General features: G+C 39.6%; 1 protein-coding gene across 1 annotated transcript in view; it reads right to left on the minus strand.

Annotated features, from left to right (window-relative positions):
- dync1i1a (dynein cytoplasmic 1 intermediate chain 1a) overlaps nucleotides 1–24,137 on the minus strand; it is a 107,070-nt gene that overhangs the window by 24,149 nt on the left and 58,784 nt on the right. Inside the window, exons 10-13 of the mRNA XM_079828468.1 lie at nucleotides 13,076–13,222; nucleotides 9,097–9,210; nucleotides 8,862–8,995; nucleotides 6,530–6,674 (exon numbers count right to left, since the gene is read on the minus strand). Of these exons, the coding sequence (XP_079684594.1) occupies nucleotides 6,530–6,674; nucleotides 8,862–8,995; nucleotides 9,097–9,210; nucleotides 13,076–13,222 (540 nt within the window). The remainder of the gene's footprint in view (nucleotides 1–6,529; nucleotides 6,675–8,861; nucleotides 8,996–9,096; nucleotides 9,211–13,075; nucleotides 13,223–24,137) is intronic.

Genomic DNA, 24,137 nt, shown 5'->3' on the forward strand with positions numbered 1-24,137 from the left:
ATATAGTGATCAGGCATAACATTATTACCTAATATTGTGTTGGTCCCCCTTTTGCTGCCAAAGGCATGGGGCATGGACTCCACTAGACCCCTGAAGGTGTGCTGTGGTATCTGGCACCAAGATGTTAGCAGCAGATCCTTAAGTTGTGAGGTGGGGCCTCCATGGATCGGACTTGTTTGTTCACCACATCCCACAAATGCTCGATTGGATTAAGATCTGGGGAATTTGGAGGCAAATCAACACATCAAACTCGTTGTTGTGCTCCTCAAACCATTCCTGAACCCTTTTTTCTTTGTGGCAGAGCACATTATCTGCTGAAAGAGACCACTTCCACCAGGGAATACCGTTTCCATGAAAGGGTGTACATGGTCTTCAACAATGCTTAGGTAGGTGGTACGTGTCAAAATAACATCCACATGAATGGCAGGACACAAGGTTTCCCAGCAGAACATTGCCCAAAGCATCACTGCCTCCACCGGCTTGCCTTCTTCCCATAGTGCATCCTGGTGCCATGTTTTCGCCAGGTAAGCGACACCCGGCCATCCACGTGATGCAAAAGAAAACCTGATTCATCAGACCAGGCCACCTTCTTCCATTACTCTGTGGTCCAGTTCTGATGTTCCCACTGTTGGCGCTTTCGGTGGTGGACAGGGGTCAGCATGGGCACCCTGACTGGTCTGCGGCTATGCCGCCCCATACGCAACAAACTGAGATGCACTGTGTATTGACACCTTTCTATCCTAACCAGCATTAACTTCTTGAGCAATTTGAGCTACAGTAGCTCGTCTTTGCTCACCACGTGCATCAATGAGCCTTGGCTGTGCCATGACCCTGTCGCCAGTTCATCACTGTTCCTTCCTTGGACCACTTTTGATAGAGACTGACCACTGCAGACCGGGAACACCCAACAAGAGCTGCAGTTTTGGAGATGTTCTGACCCAGTCGTTGCAGTCTTGCCCATTTTTCCTGCTTCTAACACATCAACTTTAAGGACAAAATGTTCACTTGCTGCCTGATATATCCCACCCACTAACAGGTGGCGTGATGACGAGATAATCAGTGTTATTCACTTCACCTGTCATAATGTTATGCCTGATCGGTGTATATATTATTGACCCCAAACTTTTGAACGGTAGTGCAAATTCTGCCATTATTTACTCATCATCGTGTTGTCCAAAACCTGCAAATTACTTCATGTTTGGTTTGTTTCTCACACAAAGCTATATTATGACTTTAAAAAACAAAAAAGACATTCAGAGCACTTAAAGCCCTTTTTGAAGCTCGAAAGCGGAAAGCTTCTGTCCCTATTTATTGTAATTGCATTGGAAAAGAGCAACCAGAATTTTTTATTTTTTTTTTCCTATTTATGTTCCGCACAGAAATGAAAGTCATACAGGTTTGGAAGATCATGAGGGTGAGCATTATCACTTTTTGGGCAAACTATCCCTTTAACTGCTACTTATCCTTTCCGTTCCTACCAGGGTTGTGTCATCGACGTCTCTTCATCAAGCGATTCCACTTTTCCATTGCTTTTTTTATTTGTGCCTCTCTCCTCCCCTAACATTCCTTCTACGTCCATCTTTTATTCATACTTGGCCTTCATGCTTCCCTCACTCTGTGGTTAATGTGATCTGAGCCAGTATCGCCAGACACAGATTGCAGTATCTGTGAGCACAACCATGTCCATACGTCTCTCACCCTGGCCTGCTCTTGCTCAATCTCTTTGGTCCATGTGGTTTGAACCCCAATCAAGAGACTCAATCATTCATTTCTGAACTTGCAGATTAAGCTCCAAGGCAAAAAGCCACTGTCCAGTGGTCTCAAAGCCTTGGACATAGAACGGATTTACTTGCATGTAAAAGACACTGCCAGGATACTGTCCTCATTAACAAAGCAGGGCATAAAATACCCTTTATAAAATATGTGCATACATCAATGTTGGAAACTGTGCGTACATTTTGAATTAGCCTGGTTTGTACATTACATATTAGGGTTTCATACACAAAAAATGCATGTGCTAACAGCCTGCAGGGCAAAAATGATGGCGCACAATTTAGCATGTTTCATCACAAATTAAACTATTGACTCCAAGCACAACTATGCAATATGATTACAAACACATTTTGTATAATTTTTTATAAAGGGTGAACATCCACATGCTGTCAGACATCACTTTTGGCCACTGCTGTAAATATATGCTTTAAATAAGAAAAGTCAATGGGTCTATGGGGTCAGAAAAATGCAAAATGCAAGGTCAAATTCTCACTATTAACTAACTATTAACTATGACTTTTACCTCAATAAACTACAGCTTATTAATAGTTAGTAAGGTAGTTGTTAAGATTATGTATTGAGTAGGATTAAGGGATGTAGAATATGATCATGCAGAATAAGGCATTAATATGTGCTTTATAAGTGCTAATAAACAGCCAATATCCTAGTAATATGCATGGTAATAAGCAACAAGTTAATAGTGAGAATTGGACCCTAAACTAAAGTGTTACCAAAAATACTATTGGAAACATCCTATTATTAGGTAAGTAAATTTAGATTTGAGATATTTGTTATTTGTTAAAACAACACAACAAAATGGATTAAGAAAATGATCTGACAAGTGACAGGAATTAAGGGTATATCTTTGACAAGCTACTATTAATTTTGTACTTTCTGAGTGTACAAAAACCTCAAACAAAAATCTTTGCTGCTTTTAGAATGGCTTTTTAAAAATGATTTTATAATGTTTCCTGAGGTGTACTTATATTGTTAGTATGACTTTACATCATAAAATGTCATAATTTAGAAATAAAAAGGCATTTTTCTATTCTGATATTAGCCCTCTGGCTTGAATGCTCTGTTTGAAGGGGCGTGCCTGCTGTGAGACTTCAGTGTAAACGCCCACTGTTGTGATTGGCTGACATCTTTGCATTTGAAATGAGTATTAGATCTTGTTGCGGAGGGGGCGTGGTTCAGCGAGGTCTGCAAGCACTGCCAGAGAGAGACAGACTGGGCACTTGTAGACCAGAAAGACGGAGAGCTGGAGAAAGATTGCTGAGAAAAGTTATATTGTGCTGAGTTGTTGAGTGTGCTGTGAGCGCGAGTTTATTTTGTTTGTATCTGAGAGTTCTGAATAAACACAAATCCCAGTCACGCCGACCCTGTTGTCTTCCTCCTTATTCTATGAACTTTGCAACATGTGGAACCCCTCTCGTATACTTTTACTAAGTTTTTTTACCATTACAGCTGTCAAGCTTTATTTTTTAGATCTTTTCCCATCACATGAAAGGCTGCAGTGATGAGCATTGAGTACACAGGCAGTCTGTTGATCGCGTAAATGCAGTGATTTCATCATTGCAACGCGTTTTCTCTCACGAAATGCTTTCCCCACAACTAACAGCAAACATGACAGCGATATGAATACAGTAAGAGCTTTGTGCAGCATTACAGCGTCATTTGTTATAACGGCAGTTTGGGCAAGTGTGCAGATACACTCATGACGTGTGATTCACAGCTCCGAACATTATCAAGAGAGTGTTCTTTGATTGCTAATCTAGCATCTAATCACAATTTAAATAACAGATTTGTTTCATGCTACTAAGAGAAACGATGTGAAGCTAATCGTTTAGTCACTGGCTTGATTCACGGATGCATAAATGATTTATGTCTGCGTGAACTTGAATATTTAGCTACACATCAGAAATCCCTGATCACAGATGAGTTAATGTGGGCATTGATGCGGGGATTGTCAGAATTTGAATCTCAAAAGAGCATGCGATCCGTGGGCGTGGCCGCATTAGCGGATAATGAAGTGGATCGCGGGTGACCGACATGTATCGCTTTTCAACCAGATTACATAAAAACAGTATATATTTTTTTCCAATTTGGTTTACATTGTTTAAAACCTGACATTTCAGCGTTTCTTTAGACATATGTCTCATGTTTGTGAGACAAGTATTCACTAAGATAGAGTTCCTTTTCTGAAGAAAAGAATTCATCTGAATGAACGTCTTTGACAGAGAGGCTGGAGATCGCGCATCATGTTTGATTTCTTTGTTTTGGAAAAAGCAAAACATTTTGTTTTTATTGTGACTGTACACAAAAAAAAAGAAACTTAACAGATTAAAATGATGTATAACACTTGCCTGAATGATAAAAAACGACAGTTATTTGAGTCTCTTTGGCACTGATAAGAAAAAAAGAGAGCCGATCGCGCCGGCGCGACTGCCGACTCCAGAGGGTTAATGAACACTGTTACTCACTGTTTGTGGCGGTGCTGTCGAATCCATATCGTAAAAGCCTGTGCTGACATTGCGAGTAAAATAAACAATCCATTTTCTCCTAATTCTCTGGGCGGGCAAAGCAGAGGAAGGGGAGGTAACCTATCCCCTTGTCTGAGCTTTTATTTTCTCAAAGGCAGAGCAGAACACCCAGACCTCGGTTTACACCTATCAAAATTTCTAGCCACTTGGGGACCATATACAGGCAAGGGGAACTCATATTAATGTTAAAAAACCTCATAAAATGAAATTTTCATGCCATGGGACCTTTAAATATTTGCGTGTTTAAACATTCAAATTTCAGGCTCTTGAATTAATTAAATAATGGCCCTGTTTACACCTGTTATTAAGACCGTCTAAAACGGTTCGAGCTTGTCCATTTACATTTACATTACATTTATGCATTTAGCAGACGCTTTTATCCAAAGCGACTTACAACTGAGGAGTGCAGAAAACGATCCGTCATGAAGAGTCGAAGAAACGCAAAAAGTGCCTGAAATACTAGGTCTGTGTGCATTGCTCAGTGTAGCACATGCTAGAGTAGGGAGGGAAAGCGGAAGAAAGAGGAAAATAAAGTTTTATTTTTATAAGGTTAAGTGCTCACGGAAGAGATTAGTTTTCAGCTGTCTTTTGAATATTGTCAGTGTTTCTGCATTTCAGATGGCGGTGGGAAGATCGTTCCACCAGCAGGGAACGGTGAATGAAAATGTTCTGGAGAGGGATTTCATGCCTCTATATGATGGTAACACAAGCCGTCGCTCCTTAGCTGAGCGAAGGGTTCTGGTGGGGGTGTAGACTCGTAGAAGCGAGTCAAAGTACGCAGGAGCTGAGCTTGTGGTGGCTCTGTAGGCAAGCGTCAGTGCCTTGAACTTGATGAGAGCAGTGATTGGTAGCCAGTGCAGAGAGATCAAGAGAGGTGTGACATGGGTCCTTTTGGGCTCATTGAAGACAAGACGTGCTGCTGTGTTCTGAATCATTCAAAGTGTTTGGATCGCATATGATGGGAGTCCAGCCAGAAGCGCATTGCAGTAGTCAAGCCTAGAAATGACCAGGGCCTGGGCGAGAAGCTGTGTTGCATGCTCTGTTAGGAATGGTCTGATCTTCCTGATGTTGTGTAGCGCAAACCTGCATGACCGAGCTGTCTTTGAAATGTGTTCTTTGAAGGACAACTGGTCATCAAATGTTACTCCGAGATTTCTGACTGACTTTGATGGGGAAATCAAGGATGAACCTAGCTGGATGGAGAAGTCGTGTTGGATAGTCGGATTGGCAGGGAATATGAGAAGCTCAGTCTTTGCCAAGTTGAGATGCAGGTGATGTTCTTGCATCCATGCATAGATGTCCGCCAGACAGCTTGAGATTCGTGCAGCTACTGTGGGATCATCTGGTTGAAATGAAAGGTAGAGCTGTGTGTCATCGGCATAGCAGTGGTAAGAGAAGCCTGTATGATGGGTCCCAATGATGTAGTGTAAATGGAGAAGAGGAGAGGTCCAAGCACTGAGCCCTGAGGAACCCCGTGGAAAGTGGAAACCCACTTTCGACCACTTCCAGAGGTAGTGGAAAACACATTCGACTGGATTGGTTTCTTAGTGTAAACGCTCAATGCGTTCAAACAGCCACAAAAGACCATACACTCTCCACCTACTGACCTAATACGGAAACATTATATGGAAGCGCACTAGCCAAACAGGATTGAAACTTTGTCGACTGAAGACCCAAGTTTGGTTTGAAGATGAAAAACGTCACCAAGCACAATGTTCTCTCACCATTCCTGATTTCTAACAGACACTCACAGCATACGGCTGGTCTTGTGGCTATCAGAGAAGAAACGAAATCTGCTGCTCTCCCTATTGTATGTTTTACCGTATGCGTCTCCGTGCACGTTCATAATCGAAAGATCTGAAAAGGCCCATACAATTACCCACCCATAGACCCTCCCCTCGAAGAAATCAGTACAGAAGTGGTTGAAAGAGGACAAAAGTGACGGATTAAAACACCAGGTGTAAAACGGGAATATGTCTCCCTCTTCAAATTGTGATCCGATTGACCGAAACGCATCTTAATACCAGGTGTAAACGGGGCCAATGATGCACTGGTAAATGTTTGAATGGTTACTCATTCCAGGCCATGAGCCAGCAATGTGTCGCACTCAAACTGATGGTTAGTCATGCATCAATTTGTTTAATATATCTTGCAGTGTGGTGGTGAGGTAATCTGATGATGCTCAAGAGGTTTTAGAGGAAACTCTGGCTTACCTTTGTGCTCCACAATTTTACAGTCCAGTCGAAAGAAGAGGTGACAAAGAGGTGGGAGAAATCAACAGGACCCACAGCACTGTGACAACTGATGCCTGTCACTGGCCCCTGATGGCCCTCAAACATCTCACAGATGCCAGCTTTACTGTGGAGCAACACAAACGGATGGTCAAAACAAAGAGAAGTAACCATTAAAGCCCTCTATACACCTGATGTAAGTCTTGTGCATGTATATGCACTTTACTGCTCAAAAGTTTGGGGTCGGTAAAAGAAATGTTACTTTTTTCAGGAAGGATGAATTGATTCAAGATATTTATAATGTGACATAATATTTATATTTCAAATAAATGCTGCTCTTTGAACTTTCCATTCTTCCAAGATTTTGAACTATTATGTATTTTTTTAGTATTAAGTATTACACATTTTTTTAAATATTATTACATATGAAAAAAAAAACATGAAATTGATTATAATTAGAAATGTTTCTTGGGCAGTAAATCAGCATATAACAATGATTTCTGAATGATCATGTGACACTGAAGACTGGAGTAATGATGCTGAAAATTCAGCTTTGCATCACAGGAATAAATTACATTTTAAAATACGTTAACACAACATTACTGTTTTTACTGTATTTCTATCTTTGCCTTGGTGAGCATACAATTCTTTTAAAAACATAAAAAAATATTGCCGACCCCCAGACATTTGTACAGTAGTGCAAATGCTTTTCCAAATCTTTTGATCAGAAAGCGGTACATAACCAGCAAAGATTAGAACCCTTGTTTTGATTGACAGGTGAGTAGGCGGCCCTTTGCTGCGGTCTGGGACGAACATCAGTACAAATGTAATCAGAAAATGTGGCCACTTGCACTTCTGTTTATCACTCAATTAAGTGTTTGTGTCACATTTTGGACAGCATTTATATTTTATTTATCTTTGACAGGCATCAAAACTGACAACAAAACTGCAGCACACGCTTAGAATAAACAGATTGATATAGTGTGTTGGTGTGGACACTAATATAGTTATTGTTCTTGGTGGGAGTGGGCCTTAAAGGGTTAGGTCACCCAAAAATGAAAATTATCCCATTATAATCCCATAAATTATCCCATATCTCTGACCTGACGTATGGCATATTGACGAAGGACAGAGCAGAGGATAGAGCAAAACAAAACACTGTTCATGAATTAGAAGTCTAGAACGAGAAAGAGAAATTTGTTGCCCAGCCCTATTTGTTTGAACCACGAGAGGTGTCTACTCTCACCTAAGCTTAAGTCATGCGTCGGGTCAGAGGTCACTTTTCCACCGGAACTAGACTTGTGTACGGCCGTTACCGGTAGCCAGTTATTATAGATTATAAAGTTATAAATATGGATATTTTTTTTTACAAAAACGCATGGCTTTGCTTCATTAGGTTTTTATTAACCCCCTGGAGCCGTATGGATTACTTTTATGATGTATGGATGCACTTTTTTGGGCTTCAATATCTCGACCCCCATTTACTCCCATTATAAAGCTGGGAAGAGCCAGGATATTTTTTAATAAAACTCTGATTGTGTTAGGCTGAAGAAAAAAGTCAAATACACCCAGGCAAGGCTGTAACCATGTCTTGAACATTGGGGAACAAACAGTGAACGAAATTCTAGGTCTAACTGGCTGAGAAAGAATCATTTTGGGACTATTTGCAAATGATATTTGCATTAATTTGTGTCAAATACATCATTAGTCTCTAGATTCTTCCCGTTAGTGAATAAATACATAGATCCGCTGATAACATTTGAATTCCTTAGTGGTCTGGTGGTAGACTTTTTGTAAACCACGTAGAAGGTTACAGGTTCTAGTCCGCCCTCATATAGTTTTTTTTTCTTCATTAAAATGAAAGATGTTCAATGATTGTATATTAAGAGGATGGACACGTTTGTGTGCTTTTTGTTTTGTGATTTCAAGAATAGAGTCCCCGTAATGGCATTAAGCCATTGATTTGATTGGCCATCTCAATCATTTTGACATTGTCGAAGGCCATTAGACCTGAGGCAGACCAGACTAAAAATTTAACTTTTAAACATTTTTGTCATCCTAACATACAGAACGCTGCGTAATGAAGTGCAGGAGAGCAGTGCAAGAATTTCCGATATTGGGGGGGGGGGACACAATTTGGCCATTTCAATTTTTTTTGGGTGGGGGGGGGCTTGTCCCCTTCAATTTCTATGGTGGTTAAAGCCCTGCACCTAGGATGGCTTTAGGGGTAGATTATGTGATAATTTTCATTTTTAGGTGAACTACCCCTTTAAGGGTTATCATGGACAGTGTGTCAGATGTATGTGCCACTCACCTGCCGTGTCTGGACGCTGTATACACGGTCCCCTCCTCACTGCCAACTATATAATTATTGACGTCTCCAGTGGGAAAGGCCATCCCAGTCACAGCCACTGGCTTAGACTTGTTATAAATAAGCTCCATGCTCTCCTACAAATGAGCAAGCAGACTTTTAATACAGGTGTGATGGATGCTGGTATAGTGTCAGGTGTTGATCAGATGTGCCAGAACTACAGCACGTCAGTACTGACCTGAGGCTGTGACAGCATATCCAGGCTCCAGGAACACATCCGGCCATCCGTGGACACAGTGATCAGGTTGTTGGCGTTCTGGGTGCCGACCACATTGACGCAGTACACTGGGTGCTTTAAGAAAAAACAAATTCCAGAAAGTGTCACATACAGTAGAAGTGGCCAAAAGCGACGTCCAAAGGGGATATTAGTAGATTAAGTTTGATTAAACCATGAAAATATGAGGAAATTATTTTATATTTTATAAATATTATAAATATGAGGGAAGAAAAAAACCTATACTTGGTTATGGTATTTATGACAAAATTATTTGGGAAAAACTACAGCAAAAGGTTTTTTTTTACTATAAAAAACATACATTGACTTGTTGTTCATAATTTCTTTGTATGATAGTCTGACCAAAAATTATGTCGCACAATTTGGCATGTTTTATTGCGCTATCACAAATAAAACTCCAAGCACAACTATTCAATATGCTTACAAAATCTTTAACACATTTTTGTATAATATTTGAATAAAAAGTGAAGATGTCAGTTTTACTTGCTGACCATACTACTGTATTAACTAAAGCTATGAACTGAATGTGTACACAGACACAATACCTAGCCTGTGAACTAACATGGCTCGGGCATCTGCCCGTCTGCAAATACAGTTGATTGTGTGAATCCATTATGTCGTTATTGCCGTCAATTTGATTTTGTTTTTTGACCAACAATGGGCTCTTTCAGATGAGCCGGTGGAGTGGTGAGACGGCGGTCGGGACATAGGCTTTCATTATTGAGGGCACGGGAGTTTAAACCCTCAGCATGTATGGCATTCAGGGGCCGTGTGTGTGGCAGCTGAGCACAATAAGGGTCTATGGACGTCCCTTTCCTCTGCTGCTAGGCTGGACTGTCTTTATTGCATGACAAGGAGTTAGATGGGGCTCATTGAGCCTGACTGTGCTGACAGACGGAGTCTAGCCCTGGGTAGACGGTGGGCGGCCTTTTGCACAGAGAGAAGACGAGGTCAGGAAAATGTTGAGGGGTGATTGCTCCCAGCATCATGTCCGATTAAAGTCCACCCAAAATGAAAATTCTCTCATCATTTACTCAATCTCAAGATTTTCTTTATCCCGTGGAACTCGTGGAAGAGATGTTTTTAAGAACGTTCATGCCATACAATAGACAAAAAAGTGTTTTTGACCCACTCAAGAAGGACTTAAGTACATATTTATATGCAATTTCATAATCGCTACTATTATCTTTGAATGTTCGAATGTAATGACAAGCATTTATGGTAAACTAAAATATGCTTTAATATCAATATCAATGTGTAATTACACATTTGTATTGATGAAGTTGTAATTTAGTACATTTAAAATATATGAACTTTAAATGTAATATCGAATAACACTACAGTTCAAATTATAATAAAGTACTTTACATGTAACTTTAGAATGTTAGTAAACACATCAAAATAAGTATATTTCTTTAAAGCATGAACAAATGTATTTGACTGAAAAACTTTTCATTTGCCATTAATACAAAGTGTAATTTTTACAAGTGTGTTAAGAATATAGTCATTAAAATGTACTCTCTTTAAGTATACTTAAGTGGCCTTTTATGTCATTCATATTATATTATCTACAAGTACATTTTCTTTTAAAGTATACTGTATATTTATTTGAAGTACATTACAAGTGCACATTGAGAACAATTAAGCATACTTCTTTTTCACAAGGGAAGACTCGTGGGCTTTGAGCTTTGTTTGAGAAACAGGCCAAGATTTAAGTCGTAACTTAGTGATCTTGCTTGACAGTCGTGGTCAACACTCACTTTCATTGTATGGAATAGAGCAGCTTGGGCATTCTGATAAAACTCATTTTGTGTTCCACAGAATATGGCTCGTTGACAATACTTTAAAGTGGTGTTAACTTTAAAGTGCCCTTATTATGCTGTTTTAAAGGTGCCTAATTTTGTTTTAGAGGTCTCCTACAATAGGTTTACATGCATCCAAGCCAATCAAATCAAGCGTACAGCGTTAGTTCTGGCAGGCCACGTAGTCAAGCTCCGCTATCAGCTGATTGGGAAAATTCTAACTCCGCCCCTTTCAGCTGATCCGATTCCTATGCACTCAATTGGCATCTCTCAAACAGGGCGCCTTACTTAAGCATAGCTTCACTTCAATTTGCCTGCTTAGACGCTTCTGCTGCACGCTGCTTTGCAACCCACCTCCACCCCAGCTCCTCCTTAAACTGTTTAACTTAATCAATGTCCGTCTGTTGTCATTGATGTATACTCTGTTCTAAATGGGGGATTTGCTCTGCCCTCTCAGTTTAAAATGGGAGGTTGTCCTCAGAAGCTGCTGCTGTTCCCTGTCTTGGCTTTTCATGGAGCTCATGAAAAGGATGGGGAATTTAGAACAGAGCCATACCGCCAAATTAAAATTTTTGCAAAATATGCAATAAAAATTTGACTAAATGTTTGTCTTTGGTGTTTTTGACTTAAGTGGACCTGTCTGAAACACATTTTGTCAATTTTTTCATAATATACATTGCACATCCCCTCATTTCTCAAAGAGCCTGAAAACAATTAGTTTGAAGATTCAGTTTCTCTAAGCCCCTCCTTTCTGAGAGCCTACTCTGTTGTGATTGGTCTACCGCTTACAGCACGTATTGTAAACGAAACGCCTATTACCATATCTGAATTTCGACCTTGATATACAGTGATATGAACAGTAATGATGGTGTCAGTTTTACAATATCAATTCAAGCCCAAGTCCTCATCCTTTGGAAGTGCATGTAAAGTAGGTTTGCTTTCGTGTAACCCCTCCTGTTCAAACCACCCGCTCCAAGCGGAACTCGAACCCGGGTCCGCCGGCATGAGAGTCGGACGCTCTAACAAGGAGGCTAAAGGCTGCAAACTCTTCAGTCGCTAGAGCGTCTCTTGAGATCAGAGAGGTGAGGTTTACTCGCACAGCCACTACTAGCTGGCCTACATTACACTTAACTCCCTAAACCGCACTCTCATCCGGTTCACGGCACCAATGTAACCCCTCCTGTTCGAACCGCCCACTCCAAGCGGGACTCGAACCCGGGTCCGCCGGCATGACAGTCAGATGCTCGAACATGGAGGCTAAAGGCTGCAAACTCTAGCTTCAGTCGCTAAAGCGTCTCTTGAGATCAGAGAGGTGAGGTTTACTAGCACAGCGACTACTAGCTGGCCTACATTACACTTAACCCCCTAAACCGCACTCTCATCCGGGTCACGGCACCAATGTAACCCCTCCTGTTCGAACTGCCCACTCCAAGCGGGACTCGAACCCGGGTCCACCGGGATGAGAGTCGGACGCTCTAACAAAGAGGCTAAAGGCGAATACTCTAGCGTCAGTCGCTAGAGCGTCTCTTGAGATCACAGGAGTGAGGTTTACCCACACAACGACTACTAGCTGGCCTCCGTTACACTCACCCCCCTAAACCTCACTCCCATCCGGGTCACGACACCAATGTAACCCCTCCTGTTCGAACCGCCCGCTCCAAGCAGGACTCGAACCCGGGTCCACCGGGATGAGAGTCGGACGCTCTAACAAAGAGGCTAAAGGCGAGTCTTCTAGCATCAGACGCTAGAGCGTCTCCTCGCACAGCGACTACTAGCTGGCCTTCGTTACATTCACAGCGCTGAAAACAGCATCTTCTCGACATGTTGACAACACGAACCAATTTCTTCTAGGCCTCAGCTACAACTACAATGTTTGAGGGCGGGTCAAAAGTAGGCGTTGTTGTGACCACCATAGGCTGACAAATTTGTTATGTAACTGGATTGAGACTGGAATTGCTGACGACTCGTTTCTCCATTCTCCCAATAACTCCATTTATCATGCACTTTGATATTTAAAACTTTGGAGACCAGCTATATTACACACTGCATGAAAGGGAATATTTGAAAAAGCATAATAGGGGCACTTTAAGTTTAAGAAGGATGATTTTATATGTTCTTACTGTATGTGCTGCAGCGGACAGGGGGGTCCTCTGAACCGGTGTTCTTCTGTGACTTCTGTTGTCCCAGAGAACAATCTGCCCCGAGTATGTGCCACCCACCAACAGGTTAGGATGAAACCGAGCAAAACCCACGGACACCACTGGAGACTGGAAAAGAGATGACAAAATCTTTAGGACAAAGGAAAGAGAGAATGATGGAGGTGAAGATGATGAAGGCAGAGGAGGAAGGGTGGGCAGAGTACCAAACTATGCTAAGGATTGTGGGAGCAGCAGTTTTATATTACAGCATCATAAACAGAGTGCACTAGAGCGAACAGCGCTGCCTTTTGTTGTGACAGCCTTTGCCTTGAACTTTCCCTCCGTCTTCACTTTTATTGAGTTTTTGGTTCCTCTTCAGTGCCTGTCACATGAAACGTGCCCCAATGCTTACTTATTTTCACACAAAATTCTCTATAGCGCCCTTACTAAGCACTTTTACAATTATCTCAGGAGACCAATTACTGACAGCAAGGAGACAACGATATTTTGTTTTACTTGCAAAGCTGCCCTCTTGGTCGCGATGTGACAGCAGCGGGACAGAAGTGTAAAATGCGTGTTTTCATAGCACTCTCCAGTCGTCTGTAGAGCAAAGACTACGACTGTCTCCCTTCATACACCGCACCATCTGCGGCCTGCCCGTCATGCACTCAGAGTTCATTTTAAAGTGACTGGAAAACAAACCAGAGAAAAAGAAAACACGCTTCTCTTTTCTTTCATTCGTTCCCCCCTCTAAAAAAAATACATCTTCTAAGAGGGTTCGGGAGCAGAGTCACATGTGAGGTGGTTTTTTAAAAGGACTCAAAATAAACTAAAGTTGGAGGGGTAAAAATAAAGGCGAGTTGAGTTTATTTACACTCAGGACACGCAGGCAAATCTGGTTTAAAGTTTAAACGCATTAAAACAAAAGCGTTTGATGGTTGGACTGGAGATTATTTGGAAAATTTAGAAATACATGTGACTGATTGTGTGATTGACTGCGGCCTGATGGAGAAATACTACACAAATACAGAGAACCGGTTCTTATTCAGAAATAATTCCCTTCATTTACATACGGGGAATTAATGATGTTATGTTGCATTAAAGTCACCATGAAATCAAAAATAATTTTTTTTTGTGGAATATTGTATATTTATTATAGATCATTTATACATGCACATACATTTTTTTTTTACATTCGCATTTAATCTTTAATTAAAATAACTTCCCCTCTGTCTTGCAGTGACATCTCTTCTCTTCTCTGATGTTTAGTGGCGTGAGGGCGGGGCAACCTGTCACTCACATGAGATCGACCAATAGCAAACTATTAAAGGGTTAGTTCTCCCCAATGTTGTTCCACACCCGTAAGACCTCCGTTCATCCTCGGAACACAGTTTAAGATATTTTAGATTTAGTCCGAGGGCTTTCAGTCCTTTGAATGTAAGTGTATGCACACTTTGCTGTCCACGTTCAGAAAGGTAATGAAAACATCATCAAAGTAGTCCATATGTGACATCATTTGGTTAGTTAGACTCTTTTGAAGCGTCGACAATACATTTTGGTCTATCGCACCAGATAACACATCACAGCGTCTTACGTCAGCAGCGTCACTGTGGGGTCGTGAATGCGGATTCAAACAAAACCGGAAGAGAAGACAATGCTTAATAAAGTATTAGTTTTTGTTATTTTTGGACCAAAATGTATTGTCTAAGCTTCAAAAGAGTCTAACTAACCAAATGATGTCACATATGGACTACTTTGATGATGTTTTCATTACCTTTCTGGACGTGGACAGCAAAGTGTGCTTACACTTACATTCAAAGGACTGAAAGCCCTCGGACTAAATCTAAAATATCTTAAACTTTGTTCCGAGGATGAACGGAGGTCTTACGGGTGTGGAACAACATTGGGGTGAGTCATTAATGGAAGAAATTTCATTTTTGGGTGAACTAACCCTTTAAGCCAGTTCTTTATAGTGATTCAAAACCATACAGCACACCCTGGATAATCCAAACGATTCATAAACTTTTGGGTGAATCCAAAATATAGAATTACCAATGTAGTTTCATTCCCAAACGAAAAACTGTTCTGACTCGATTCTTTTTAGTGAATCAAAACCACACAGCACAACCAGGGTATTCCGAATCCAAACAGTTCTCAAACGAATTATTCTTTTGAGACAGTACTTTATAGTGATTCAAAACCATACAGCACACCCAGGATAATCCAAATGATTCATGAACAAATTACTATTATGATCAAGTTATTTTGGGTGAATCAGAAATATAGAGAGTTACCAATGTAGTTTGATTCCTGAACGAAAGACTCTTCTGAGTCGATTCTTTTTAGTGAATCAAAACCACACAGCACAACCAGGGTATTCCGAATCCAACCGGTTCTTAGATGAATGACTCTTTTGAGTCATTTGCCAGTTCTTTATAGTGATTCAAACCCATACAGCACACCCAGGATAATCCAAACGATTCATGAACGAATTACTCTTATGATCAAGTTCTTTTGGGTGAATCCAAAATATAGAGAGTTGCCAATGTAGTTTGATTCCCGAACGAAAGACTCTTCCGAGTCGATTCTTTTTAGTGAATTCAAATACAGCACAACCTGTGTATTCCAACTGATAAAAAAAAAAAGATTACTGTGAATTATTTGGTTCTTCATAGTGAATCAAACACATAGAGCTTACAATCTACTCATGAGACTTAAATCAGTGTAGTCACTGACTGGTTATTCATTTTATACCATATGTAGTTTAAGATAAACATTATGTAATGAAATGTAAACATCATCATCACATCATATAAATGAAATGTTACCAGGTTTTGCTTGTTTAGCATTGTTATTTAATATAGTTAAAGCCAATATTCGGACTGCATTTATGCCGCCTCTAAAAAGACTCTGAATAGTTACTGAACAAATGAATAGTCTTTAAAAAGTCACCTTTTGCAAGAACTGATTTAAATGTATTAGCTTCAAATGTATTATGATTCCCACCCCTTACTACAGTATTATCATAGGAAATAAAATAGAAAGCAGATACTTGCAAGGAACTACACCGGCTGCAATAATACAATTGGACATCAAAAGCCAACATTTCAGCTAATAAATTGATTAGTATCTTTTAAGAGGTTGAAAAGTTTCACTCAAGTCTTGATTAGTCTGATTGCCAGTACCGCTGGAAAAGGATCTCAGTTCAGTGATTAATGATCAGTCAGTCCTGAATGCTAACACAGAGACAGGGGAACATTGCTGCTTAAATACACGGCTATTTCAATCAGAGCCACAAGCCGACCTCTGAACCAAGTCTCTTTCTCTCTCTCTCCTATAGTCATGTGTCAGGGACACGCTCCCCAGACCAGTGCTTCATTACTGGGCTAATGAACATGAGCTGGGGTCACCACAACAAGAGGGTAATAACTCCACTATGAAGCCATTAATCAGAGACTTAATGAAGTATCGTAACCTGAAACTTCAGCTCAGGAGAGCAGTCCAGCCAACAGCCAATCACGGCCTTCTCTGGCCTCTGTGCACACCGCAGGCCTGTTTCTATCAGACTCGTCTGCTGTGGTACCCTCACTGTGTCCTGCAGCAACCTCTGACGACGGTCTCTATCCGTACGTTTTCTGCTAATTCTATAGCTTAACAGATTCATTTTGATTCGATACGCTTTGAAGTATCTGATTTGTGTAAATGTATCTGTTCAATTGTTTACAAGACTGTACAGTCTTTGGACAACAACCATTTGTAAGTCGCTTTGGATAAAAGCGTCTGCTAAATGACTAAATGTAAATGTAAATGTAAACCAGTATGACCTGCTCCTGACAGGGTTATTATAGTTAACTAAACACTTTACAGCTCTGGAAAAAATTAAGAGACCACTCAATGTTAAGTGGTCTCTTAATATTTTTCAGAGCTGTAGTTTAGGGTCTAATTCTCACTATTAACTAGTTGTTTATTAGCATGCATATTACTAGGATATTGTCTGTTTATTAGCACTTATAAAGCACATGCCTTATTCTGCATGATCATATTCTACATCCCTTAATCCTACTCAATACATAAACTTAACAACTACCTTACTAACTATTAATAAGCAGTAATTGGGAGTTTATTGAAGTAAAAGTCATTGTTAATAGTGAGAATTGGACCTTAATCTAAAGTGTGACCAAAAACTGGAAAATAACTGGAAATAAACTAAAACTGAAATAAAAAAATAAATTTAACCCAAATAGAAATATTTAAAATCAATAAAAAATTATAAAATAAAATTAACATGAAACCTAAAAATTTAAAAATAATATTCAAAATATTAATACAACTAAACTAAAAATACACTGACTCCAGGGCAATACTGGACCTTTTTTAATCCCAGCATGATTTTATTTAAAGGGGTCCTATAATGGCTCTTTTTACAAGATGTAAAATAAGTATCTGATGACCCCAGAGTGTGTATGTGAAGTTTTAACTCAAAATACCCCACAGATAATTTTATAGCATGTTAAAATTTTCACTTTTTGAGGGTAAACAAAAGCGCGACATTTTTGTGTGTATCCCTTTAAATGCAAATGAGTTGCTGCTCCCCGCCCCCTTTCAGGCTTCAAGAGCTCAGGTTAGCAGCTCAGGTTACCTCACACGCAGACACGCACTGAAAATGTCAGAAACTGTTCAGTCTTTTATGTTCAAACCGGAGTTGTACAATGATGGAGAGACTTGCTAAGAAGTGACAACATGAATGAGACCGAACATTTCTGAATGGTTAGTTGGTGAATAGACCCTTTTCACATTTCCGGGTTTCTCAGAGCGGAAGTCGTCATTGTTGGGTTAACTTTTATAGCGGTGAATAAGAGTCTACATTAAATATATTTTTTTTGTGTCCCCATTTGCTCAAATAGCAAAAGAAAAACGCCACAATAGTGATTTCACAACTTTCAAAAAGAGGGAAAACATTCCCATAGACGCTGTATTAGAAACGCCCTCACAGCAGCGCTAACTTGTTTTTTGTAATTTGATGCAAAAGTAATATAATACAAAGTATTAGTGCTATAAATGCACATACATTTTAAAAAAAGAAAATAGAAAAAACGTTGACTGTTAAAAAGTGTGAAAAGGGTCTATTTATGTAGCTGATGTGGCGTTAACTATCTTCAAGTCATCGATTAGCATATTCTGTCATGATAATCTGTAAATCGCTCATGTGGGAACCGTTGCACAGAGCCAGAGAATATATGCTGCATGAAGATATAACAGGTATAGTTTAGTTTAATTACATTTATAACTTATGTTGTCATCTTGCTTTTATGATGTGCTATTGCATTTGTGTTACTGTTTTGCAGTAAATGTGAAAATACTGATGCGACAGCTTAGCTTACAACAACTCTACAAATATATGTACATTTTAGGGTTTGTGATGTCAGTAACGTGTGAAGAAGCTCGTTGTAGTCCCTACCAGCCGTTTGTTGTAGTCCTTAAAAAGCGATTTCTTTCAAAGAAAATATCTCCCTTTGCTTTGAACTTTGAGTATCGTAACTTTGCAGATTACAACATTACAGCACAAACTAAAGTAAAAAAAAGTAAAATCATAATCAATCACCCATTTAATAAATGAATGTCATTGGAAGTCATACCAAACAAACGCTTAATGTTAGTAAAATAAGAAAATATAAAAAAAATTATTAAAAAGTAAGGTTAAAGGATTAGTTCACTTTTAAATAAACTTTTGCTGATAATTTACTCACCCCCATGTCATCCAAGATGTCCATGTCTTTCTTTCTGCAGTCGAAAAGAAATTAAGGTTTTGGATGAAAACAGTCCAGGGTTTTTCTCCATATAATGGACTTCAATGGGACCCAAACGGTTCAAGGTCCAAATAACAGTTTCAGTGCAGCTTCAAAGGGCTTTAAACGATACCAGATGATGAATAAGGGTCTTATCTAGCGAAACGATCAGTTTCTGCGAGAAACCGAGCAGTATTTATGCTATTATTTGACCTCTTAACAGAGGAACACGATCGTCTCTGAGCTCCGCCATTACTTCCGGAGAGTGAGGTCAAATTTGATTGTGGTTATAGATATATCGATAGTAGATGCCTCATTCTACTGATCCGTGCAGTTGCTAATGAGGTATCTACGTATACATACATGTCATATGTCTATGACCACGATCAAATTTGACCTCACTCTCCGGAAGTAATGGCGGAGCTCAGAGACGATCGTGTTCCTCTGTTAAGAGGAAAAATAATAGCATAAATACTGCTCGGTTTCTCGCAGAAACGGATCGTTTCGCTAGATAAGACCCTTATTCATCGTCTGGTATCGTTTAAAGCCCTTTGAAGCTGCACTGAAACGGTCATTTGGACCTTGAACCGTTTGGGTCCCACTGAAGTCCATTATATGGAGAAAAACCCTGGACTGTTTTCATCCAACACCTTAATTTCATTTCGACTGCAGAAAGAAAGACATGGACATCTTGGATGACATGGGGGTGAGTAAATTATCAGCAAAAGTTTATTTAAAAGTGAACTAATCCTTTAATATAAATTATATAAATGGAGATTAAGGCAAAAAATAGAGACATTCATAATGTATGACAGTTTCTTGATGGCCAAATCCAGTGTGAAAAATCACAAACTTACATTCTGCAAGTCCAAAGTTGGCCCTTTCGAAAAAAAGGTTAAAGAGGTCAAACACAAAATAGTTTGAAATGTGAGCTATGGAGTATCTGGCTATAAGGTAACGCTCCAGTCGTCGCTTCACTCCATAAAGTTCAGTGCATTGGACAACGCTGACACGATGTGAACGGGCCTTTAATGATGAATAACATGTCATAGGGCAATCTCAGTTTATAAAACATCAGATGTATCCTTCCCTCATTACCGTAACCACATAAATCCAGAGAGACCTTTCGCTCCATAACGAAGCGCAGAGAAATATGACAAGTATTTGAACTCTCTTGAAAGTCATAATCTAAACATGGCAAAGGCGCAAGACGCTGAGAGGAAAAATGGATGAAAAGGCTGTATATTCACACCATATGGAGAGCGTAAGTTAAGATCTGTCCATCTTCAACGCATGGATCCAGAAACGACCTCCTCAGTTTTACTGGAAACCACAAACACCACTACTCGATCACTGAGCTCCACATGCAAGCTTTTGCTACTGGAATGAGCTCACTTTGTCCCAACACAATGGTTGGCTGTGATCTTTTCAGTTATGTTGTAGAATTGCAATGCGATAAATCACTTTCAGGTTTTAGGTACAGGTGGGATACTCTGTCTATTTTGCACTGAACAAAAAGTATTGTTGCAGAATGATTGAGTGAAAGAAGAATCGTTTCATGTGCCACAATATACTTCGTACCAATATGGTAGCACCATTGTACTTTAGGTATTTTTGTGAGTGTGCAGTCAATATAGAAAGTTTCCTGTTTGTTGTCCCCTCCAAATTTCACTATTTCACCATTTTGTCAATGCAGTCATTTCACTGACCGGTTTAATTGAGAATAGTTCTCATTATGAGCTCAGCTTGACGTCTAACAACCCAAAGGTCTGATGAAAGTCAAATAGAAAAGTAAAACGCAAGTGAAAACAATCCCACAACACCTTCCTGGTTTCAATGGGATATAATAATATCAATGGGAATGGTTCAGTATGGGATAAGACCCCGCGAGGAGAGATGGCATGAGGAACACTCCCTCCTTTGTTGCCCCCTTTTTTGCGGGCCGAAAGGGAAAAGAGGAAAAAAAAAAGTTGGAGCCATTTGTCAGGGAGCAGATGACTGTGTAACAGACAGTACATTCACTGCCGCCTCCTCCTGAAGCACCACAATCATGTGGTTCTCAGCAAAGCTTATCAGCTCCAGATGCACTCCTCTGTCTTCCACCAGCATCCTTCGTTCCCTACCTCTTTTTTTTTTTCAAAACGGCACCCCACGGATTTTGTCACTCTGCGGTTACTGGCACAGGCCTTGTAATACCATATCTCCGTTTCAGAGAACAATGGAGGAGAAGCCAGTGAATGCGAGTAGTTCGATCCCTCTCTCTCTTTTACCTTAGGACAAGAGGAAAGAACGGTCGTTTCCCACTCAATATGAATGAACGGTATTCTTAGCCTAGTCAAAAATGTATAAAATGCAATTTTATACTCAATTTCGTTTGTTTTGGTAGTGCGCTTATAAAAGGGGATTTGTTCCTCCTCAAAATACATAAATCTAAAGTTTTAAAACATCAACTTTTCAATTTAGTCTCTCAAATTCAGCTTGCTCCCCAAACTTCATTCAGCTTTAGACTGCATTCACTTACAAATGAAAGTGTTGTCATACTCGCCCTCATGTTGTTCCAGACCTGTAGGAGTTTATTTCTTCTGTTGAACACAAAAGAAGATATATATATATATTTAAAAAAAAGTCTGTAACCAGACAGTTGACCTACACAATAGGAAAAAATACTATAGAAGTCAATGGCTATACTGTCAACAGTCTGGTTACTGACCTTCTTTAAAATATCTTATTTTATGTTCAACAGAACAAAGAAACTCATACAGGTTTGGAACAACTTGAGGGTGAGTAAATGATGACAGAATTGACATTTTTGGGTGAACTATCCTTTTAATTCCTAAATAATTGTTGGCCTACAGTTAGTGCTACTACGTTTAGTTAGTGGATTGCTTAAACGACTAGTCAACTGGTTGGTTACAGTATAATTAGTCCTCAGTCAGACACGACAACAGATTTTAAAACAGTAGGCCTCACACACCTGCCGACTTTATAAAGGGTTACAGAAAAAATAGGCATCATACTCTAAATGACTGAATAACACACACTACCAGTGTTGGGGGTAACGCATTACAAGTAACTTGAGTTACGTAATCAGATTACTTTTTCAAGTAACTAGTAAAGTAACACATTACTTTTAAAATTTACAACAAAATATCTGTTACTTTTTCAAAAAAGTAAAGCACGCATACTTCGTATGTGTTTCATATACCACGGATTCGGTAGTTAAACGTGTGTATATTAATGAATTCCAAACATTCACAAATAGGACGCGCGTGCACGCTCATTCATAATTAGCATAATCCCCACCCATGAGTTACAACTGCAAATGACGTGTCCAGGTACGCCTATGGAATCTACTGGACTTCTTTCTCAGGTTTGGCTCCAGTATATTGCATAAATGCTAAAGAGACTAATTGGCCATATGCCTAGCAATAAATATTAAATTATCATGCGTCCATCAAAGCATTTTAAGCCAGCTAAAAAACGCATGGTGCTCTTCTGAAAACGGCCCTTTGCAAGGGCAGCGTTTTTCCATCTGAGATACTTTGATTTCTATGAATGATACAGAATATCCATGGCAGAAATGTGTTACTAGTGACTCATTTTGAAGAATATTACTGAATATAAAAAATGCAGTAAAAAGCAGTATTAACTTCTCCATTATTGTTGTTCAGTCGGTGTACAAGTGGGATGATTGGTCTGTGTAGTTTTTATCCCACCCTTCCTCCACTGTGATTGGACGGCCGGGTAAAAAGTGACAGTGACGAGCGCTGCCTATTACCCAACGTTGAACAGTAAAAAAAAAAAAAAAAAAAAAGATGGGGCAAATCAACTCTTGAAATATTGTTATGGTACATAGTGCATCCAAATGCAATGTCGTCAGTTTGCCTAAATTAGAACATAGAACATTTAAATGATTTACGCACCATTTACACAAGGTAGGGAGCAGGTGTACATTTCTTTCATACCAACTAACATTTTGAAAATACGAACATTTACATCAGAGCGGCTTTACGAACGATTTTCGTAATTTGTTCTGCTCGTGTTTCATGAATGAGGCCCATTGTGTGTAAACATGATGGTTATTGTAGTTCTAGACTAAATGTGAGCATTTATTCACGTCACTTGCACAATAAAGATTCTGTAGTACTCCTAAAAAAAAGAATAAAATCAGTCAAATGCAAAATCTTTATTGACCAATGTCTTGCTGCTAACCTTCGATGATTCAGTTAAACTATGAGCAAAAATTATTTTAGTTTTTTTGTTTTTATTGGTGAAGTAAAAAGAAAACGTTTTTTCTCCTGCGTCCTATTTTTCCATTATCCAGAATGGAAGCACAGCTGAAAGGTTAGTTTGAACTGCACCCTCTACTGTACAGGCATGAATTAGCATTTTTACCTCAGCCTGAGGCTTATTATTTCAATTTTGGTGTGAAAGGGTCTTTACATTTTCACAAAAATAGAACTTTTTTGTTATAAAAAAAAACAAACAAGCCCAGCCCAGGTGAGAAAAAGTAACGCAAAAGTAACGTAACGCATTACTTTTCTTGAAAAGTACTTAAGCAACACAGTTACTTTTTAAAGGGTTAGTTCACCCAAAAATGAAAATTCTGTCATTAATTACTCACCCTCATGTCGTTCGACACCCGTAAGTCCTCCGTTCATATTCGGAACACAAATGAAGATATTTTAGTTGAAAGCTGATGGCTGAGAAAGGCTTCAGATAGGCCTCCATTGGCATTCAGGACACTTATACTCCCAAGACCCATAAAAGGCACTTAAAACGTCGTTACAAAGTCCATCTCACCACAGTGGCTATACAATAATTTTACGATGCGACGACAATAGTTTTTGTGCGCAAAAAAAAAATCAAAATAACACCTTTATCCAGCTTGTTATTGTCTTCCGTGTGTGCCTCCACGACGCATGCGTGAGAATATGACGCAGATCCGGCGTTCGGACACACGACCCAGAAGGGATTTGTTTACAAGCAGAGGAAGATGCGCGTCTCTAAGCTGTTGGATTCTACATTGATCGTGCTTTAGGTCTCGGCGTAGTTCTCAAAATGGGGCTTAAGTGTGCATTTCATGGATTCCCGAACGCTGGCGCTACGTCATATTCTCGCGCATGCGTCGTGGAGGCACACACGGAAGACAAGAACAAGCTGGATAAAGGTGTTATTTTGATTTTTTTTTTGCGCACAAAAATTATTGTCGTCGCATCGTAAAATTATTGTAGAGCTACTGTGGTGAGATGGACTTT

The sequence above is a fragment of the Gobio gobio genome (genome assembly GCF_949357685.1).
Source record: "Gobio gobio genome assembly, chromosome: 11".
Lineage (NCBI taxonomy): Eukaryota > Metazoa > Chordata > Actinopteri > Cypriniformes > Gobionidae > Gobio > Gobio gobio.